General features: G+C 37.1%; 1 protein-coding gene across 1 annotated transcript; it reads right to left on the bottom strand.

Annotated features, from left to right (window-relative positions):
• Window positions 1-4,550: 4,550 nt before the first annotated feature.
• LOC132285438 (anthocyanidin 3-O-glucosyltransferase 5-like) lies at window positions 4,551-6,159 on the bottom strand. The gene has a single exon (XM_059787629.1). The coding sequence runs from the start codon at window positions 6,131-6,133 to the stop codon at window positions 4,667-4,669; it is 1,467 nt and encodes a 488-aa protein (XP_059643612.1). The 5' UTR covers window positions 6,134-6,159; the 3' UTR covers window positions 4,551-4,666.
• Between the last annotated feature and the right edge of the window lie 595 nt (window positions 6,160-6,754).

Below are 6,754 nucleotides of genomic sequence, written 5' to 3'. Positions count from 1 at the left end.
TTAAATTAATGATATGCGTATAATATGCATGTGATGGCTATGTATGATTTAGCGTATTGTTAATTTTAAAGTTAATTCATGGTTAAAGTGTGGGCATGGATGAATTGTCAAATGATTAAATATATTACCTAAATATTTGTATGAATAGAATACATATATGGAAAGTATGGATGAATTGCTAATTAAATGTATGAATAAATATACCTGTGGAGGCATGGTTGAATTGCCAATGTATAAATATACATACACGGAGGCATGGTTGAATTGCCAATGTATAAATAAATATACTTATGGAGGCATGGTTGAATTGCCAATATATAAATAAAAATATTTACAATGGCATGGTTGATTTGCCAAAGTATAATTACGTTGTTATGTGTTAGATGATTAAAATATCATCTATGGTTATTGTATGTATGGATTGGATTAGGGTTAGATATTCTTAAATGAGAATAGTTTAGTACTTACTGGTTAGTGTATTATTTTACATTAATAAAATAATATTGGGGAAGACGTGGATGATTTGTCAAAACTTGAATTTTGGATATGTGATTTAAACAATTAAAATCATTATCGGGTTGGGATTAAATAGAGTATTTCTTTTATTATAATTTGTTGTTTAAATGATTAAACAACTGACTAGGATGGGATTAAGGTCAAAGGAGTTTTTATAAAATGAAATGGTAGATTGGTCTAGGTATGAATATTATTTTAATAATTATTTAATAGGTATGGAAATTTAATAAACCTATTAATGGATGTGATTAGTATAGTATATATAATTATATATAGACATGTATATCGTGCTTTATTAAAGTTAAAACTTTATTAGGTTTGATTTTGATCAGAGATGATCTGCTTATTGGTTTTCAGAGGCCTGGTAGAGTGAACTTGCTCGTAGGGTTTAACCCACGATTTATTTTTCAGGTTATTAGAGGTTCCAGTCTCGAGGTTAAGGATCCGCAGCTGGGAGACTGTCATTCGTCTATTCATCTTGTGTACTTTTAAATAGTATTGGATTATTGGATAATGTTTTAAGGGGTCCTTGAGTTATGGGATTTCCGAATTGTAATTGTTGGAGAATCATTAAGTAATATTTATTTATTAGTTTTCTTCAGCGGTTTATTTATTCTTTATTATTCATCTTTGTATTCTGTGCTTGTTAAATACTTAAATTATTTTGATATCCCTTGATTTTGTGCGCGGACTTGATCAATCCGTGTTCCAAAATTAGGGGGTATTACAATATATATATATATTGTCTGTACACAAGCACGCACATATATCATCACCACCACAAATCACGCACACACATATATCATCACTAACACAAATCAGCCTCGCTGTCGCATCATCATCATCTCTCAACATCATCATCATCATCAATTCATCACGGTGACGAGTAAGGATTCGACGACCATGACGATGCAGCATTGGTGAATAGTGAGCTTTCCAAGCTAAAAATCATTGTTTGGTGGCAAGTTCACTCTGGTGGTATCGAAGGAAATCTAGGAGATCGGCACTCAATTCCATGAGTTCAATGCACAAAATGGATTGAATTTGTTTTAGGAAAAAAAAAATGGATTGAATTTGATCTCTCTCTCTCTATATATATATATATATATATATATATATATATATATATAATGGATGGACTGGTTTTCCTTTGGTATACTGGCACGTCAATACAGAAATTGGATTGAGTTTGATCTGTGTATATATTTATATATACACGCACAAAAATGGATCGAGTTTATATATATATGGGTAAAGTGCAATAAACCCCCTGATCTATCAGCCAATTTCACAAAACCCCCCTGAATTAAGAATCACCCCCCTCAACTATTAAAAAAGTGCAGTCAAGGACAAAATGTCAAGTTGTCGTTGACAAAAAATGACTTTTACGTTTTTGCCCTTAATTAAAGGCCACCGTTTTGTTATGTTACAAATTTCAGATGCTGATGTGGCCCTTGCAATCCCCACAACCAATAAAAAATGCACGACACAACATTCTTATCAACAAAGTAAGTTTCATTTTTGCCATATCACCAAACAAAGTACTTGTGCCAAACAACTCCTCAGCGCAAATCCTTCTAAATGACTCTCTCCAATCACGGCCGCCACCTCTCATCTGTCTTTTATTTCTCTCCCTGATCCACCTCCAACTCCGGCAACAATAGAAATTGAAGAAGATAACAATGATCAGTGAACAAGGTGAAGAGGTGAAATTTCTGTTCGGAGCCACAAATTATTCAACACAAAATGAACAAGAACGATTAAGAGGCCAAAGTCTTCTAGCCTGGCTGGTAAGATGTCTCCCGTTGGCTCTTGGAGCGCATGGGTTCGAATTTTGGCACCAACTAACCCCTAACATTTACCCTTCAAAAAAAAAAAAAAAAAGAACGATTAAGAGGACGAAGATGAATTCGACAGTCAGATCCAACCTATTTTCTGATCTTCAACTGTGATTGGCTTAAAGGTTATGCTGGAAGTGAAAATTCTACTCCTTTTGCAGCCATTCGGCTCTTCTCCACATTCAATTGTTCCAATTCTAATAGTTAATTCAACCATTAGGTGTTTTTTTTTTTTTTTTTGGTGATAAATTTCATTGTTTTTTTCATGGAATTTGTATTGAAATTAAGAAGTTAGGGTTTTGGCTTTTTGCATATTACACGAAACTATCGAATTAGATTCTTGATTTTTTCTATTGAAATTAGTGTTTTGATTTTGTTTGAATGGCGGTGGTAGAAAGAATTGCAGAGTGAGAGAATTGTTAGGGTTACCAACTTACCAAATGGAACGAAGGTTAGTGGTAGGATACCAATTAAAAACGGGTAAACCCTACGGGTATGGGTTAACCCATTATGTATAAGTATGCCCTAAATGTCATAAGGGCAATATTGTCTTTTAAAAAAAATTGGTTGATCACATGACCGAAACAGTAGCAGCTTGGGGCATTTTGCAAAAAAAAAAAAATGTTTAGGGGATTAACTGTCAAAATAGTAGTTAAAGTGGGTTTTTTGGGAGAGAGAAGATAGTTTTGAGGGGTTTATTGCACTTTACCCTATATATATATATATATATCTAGTTATATATACTAAATAGAAAGCAAAATGGGTTTGACGAAGCTTTCGTGTCTAGGTTGGGATGGTGGTGACTGTTGTGTGTCTAAACATAGAGAGAGATGAAAAGAGTAATTTAGTCATTTAAGTATTTTGATATTTTATAATTAAAATTAATAGGATAAAAGAGACTTTTTACATGGTTTAAGACTATGTTTGAATGACAAATTTAATAAGTGAGTGTGATTGTCCAAAAATAAGTAAACTTTTTTCTGCAAATCTCTACCCCCAAACCTCTCTGTACTTTACCCAATTTTCAAGTTATTTATATACATACACGGTCTATACACATTACACACAGAGATATATATATACATAGACACATATATATATACACACATTACACACGGAGACATATATATACACACACACACACACAGACATCCTCCACCACCATCACCCACACAATCCCAATCCCAACCCAACACCCATGAGAGAATTGGTTCCTTAACTTCTCACCGGAATCTGCAACTCTCCACCGCCAAAGCCCTCTGTTTCTTCTTGGAATCTGCAACTCTTACAATTCTATTGTCAAAGTTAATGGTTTCTTCTAATATCATCGATTCTAAGAGAAATGCAAAAATAACAAATTCCAAAACCTTAATTTTATTTCTTAACTAATGAAATATATAAAACTTGCATAGAATATATCAATCACCCATTTAACGAAATTTCGGTTGCATATAGCCTCGGTTACATGCTATGGATCTTTGTTTTCAACCTCAATTACAGTCAATCCCATCTTGAGAAGTTCAAATTCAACAGACCCACAATCTCTTACAGTCTCTAACCTGTTAAACTAGTGTGGGTTGTCCTTAGACTGTCTTGAACCTTTTGAAAACCCATGGCTTAACAGATACCCATATAAAAAATCTGATAATAAATCGTCCTCGAATACTTCTAGCTGATCCACACAAAACCCTCAAACCCAATATTGATTTGTTTGAATCTTTTGGACTTTCTGGCACTAACCTTGTCAAAGTGCTCAAAAGACATCCGCGTCTGCTTGAAACAGATGCACTTGCAGTTGTTGAACTTTTCAAAACTTATGGTTTCAGTGAAAAGCAAATTTCAAGCTTAACATGAAATGTCCAGCTTTATTTTTCTTAAATGCACATAAAAACCTTAAGCCAAAGTTGGAAATCTTTAGGCTTTCAGAAGAAATTGCCATTGTTACACGCGCGCGCACATATATATTTACCTATTGTAATATATATATATTTAGGGGTATAATGATTGTTTAAGTAATTTAATATTTTGAAATAAATAAAATTAAAAAATTAAGGATAAAGTTGTATTTTTTTATTCTTTAATGAAAATTTTAACAGAAAAATAAAAATTTCTAAAAATATCTTAAAGTGATATTTAGTCAAATTTTGAAATTAACGCAAAGCTTATTCTTACAACTTTACATGCCAAAAGTACGAGACATAAATAAAGTCCAACAACAGTATTTACCCCCAAAAAGAGAAATAAAACAAAGGCCTGCAACTGTAAGCTGCAAGCCTTTATTAAATTAACCAACGTACACTCAGACAACAATTTCATATGTCAGAAGACCTTTCAATTTTTAGAGCCTTATGCGACACTAGTCTAGCCTCACAGTCCTTAATCACCTCACATAATGAATTGTAAGAGCACCCATCTTTCTTCAATGCTTTTTCTGCATTATATTTTATTTCTTTCATTTTCTCTCTCATCACCTTCCCTTCTTTGCACTCAATCACAGTCCTCACCATCTTCTCAATCTCCTCCCTCCCCACTACCTCCTTCGTCGGCAACACCCTCGGCCGGACCGCCACCCCGAGCTCCTCCGTCAGCACGGTAGCATTCAATCTCTGCTCAGAATACAGTGGCCACGCAATCAGAGGCACCCCATTCACTATGCTCTCCAAACTCGAATTCCAACCACAGTGTGATAAAAACCCTCCTAGTGATGGATGGCTCAGGACCTCCACCTGTGGGGCCCAAAGTGGGACCACAACTCCCACATTTTGGGTCCTGGTCAAGAACCCATCTGGGAGATAATCAGGGGTTCCATCAGAAGAACCGTTCCTTGATGTGAAAAAGGCCGCATCCGCACTACCCTCGATGGGTGGCCGTAACACCCAAATAAACCTCTGCCGGCTCAGCTCCAATCCCCAAGCCAGCTCAGTCACTTGTTCAGCCGACAACGTCCCACCACTTCCAAACGAAACATATATCACTGACTCGCTGGGTTGCAAGTCGAGCCACTTGGAAAACTCGGCCTGCGAACCGGAATCTTGGACCGGCCTGGTCAAAGGACCGACCGGATAAACCGGTACCTTAACAACCGACCGGAGGGTTTCATCTTCTCTTAAAGCTCTTAGTGTTGTACGTTCCAGATCATCCCACGTGTTCACCAAAACCCCATGGGACGCCGAGAACTCAATACCAATCCGTACGTACTCACGATACATCTGATCATTCCGGTCCAGCATCGGGTCGACAACATCTTCCGGTCGGACCGGCCTGCAACCGGGAAGTCTCAGCGGTTCGCTCTGATCAACGTACTGACCTTTCACCTCCTTGTCGAGTACGTGACAGTAGGAGGTGAGAGCAGTGAACCATGCAGTGGTGGGACAGTATACGTACTTAGGCATGTTGAACTCGTCGGCGATCTCCAAAGATTCGGTTCCGAAGAGGTCAACGATAAGAGCGTCAGGCTTGCGGTTCATGGAGGATATGGAGGACCGGATGACCGGTCGAGCCTCGCGCATCATTACTGCGAGCTGGGTAACGACAGTGGCGGCAGGGTCGAGTAGACCGGAGATGTCAACTGGCGGGAGGTGAATGAGGTGGAGCATTTTGGGAGCGGTGGGGAGGTGGAGAAGCTGAGATTCAGGAGGTGATGAACCGGTGGTGACAAGGACGATGGTGACTTCAATATCGTGGTGGGTGACGAGGCGTTGGCCGAGCATGAGGACGGGGATGAGGTGGCCCATGCCGGGACTTGACAGTATAGCAAAATGGAGCTTTGAGCTGTCCATGGCTGCAACTTAAAAGAGAGAAAAAGAAAGAGAGGAAATGAATGCAGGGATATTGTTGATGCTATATGCCTATATATATATATATATATATACACTCACACAACCACACAAAGACCCATAGAGTTTTTACTTTTATCGTACTCATATTGTATTTTGGATGCAGTGAAAGATAGATCCTCGGCAGATTCATGTTGGATAGCACTGTGCTGGAAGGGTTTTAGTTCCTCAAAATTGTGTTTATGTTGTAATCTTGTCAATTCTTTTAACCAAATCCTTTTCAACTGTTAACTTTTTACAAATAACTCGCTTTAATTAAGACTTGCGTCCTTAAACTATTGATCTGGTACAATTTAAGATAATACGGTAGATCGAAAAAATTAAAAGACGCATTTATCCTAATTTAAAACTACTTAATTTGTAAAGTTATACACTTGATCGAGTTGATACGTGACTGCTAACAATCTCAACGGCCAATCAAAATGAGATAACTCAACCAACTATTTTGACAACTCACCCAACCTTTATCACAGACCCGTTAAAAAAAAAAAAAAAAAAATTTAAATACAGATGAGTTACAACTTTTAGTATCAGAGAAGAGAAGAATACAGTGGCAATCAGAAG

Source organism: Cornus florida, unplaced genomic scaffold, assembly GCF_030987335.1.
Source record: "Cornus florida cultivar Cherokee Brave unplaced genomic scaffold, ASM3098733v1 CherokeeBrave_3.0.0_Hap2_Chr11, whole genome shotgun sequence".
NCBI lineage: Eukaryota > Viridiplantae > Streptophyta > Magnoliopsida > Cornales > Cornaceae > Cornus > Cornus florida.
Note: the sequence above shows the minus strand (reverse complement) of the source record. Positions and strands in the feature narration are given on the sequence as shown.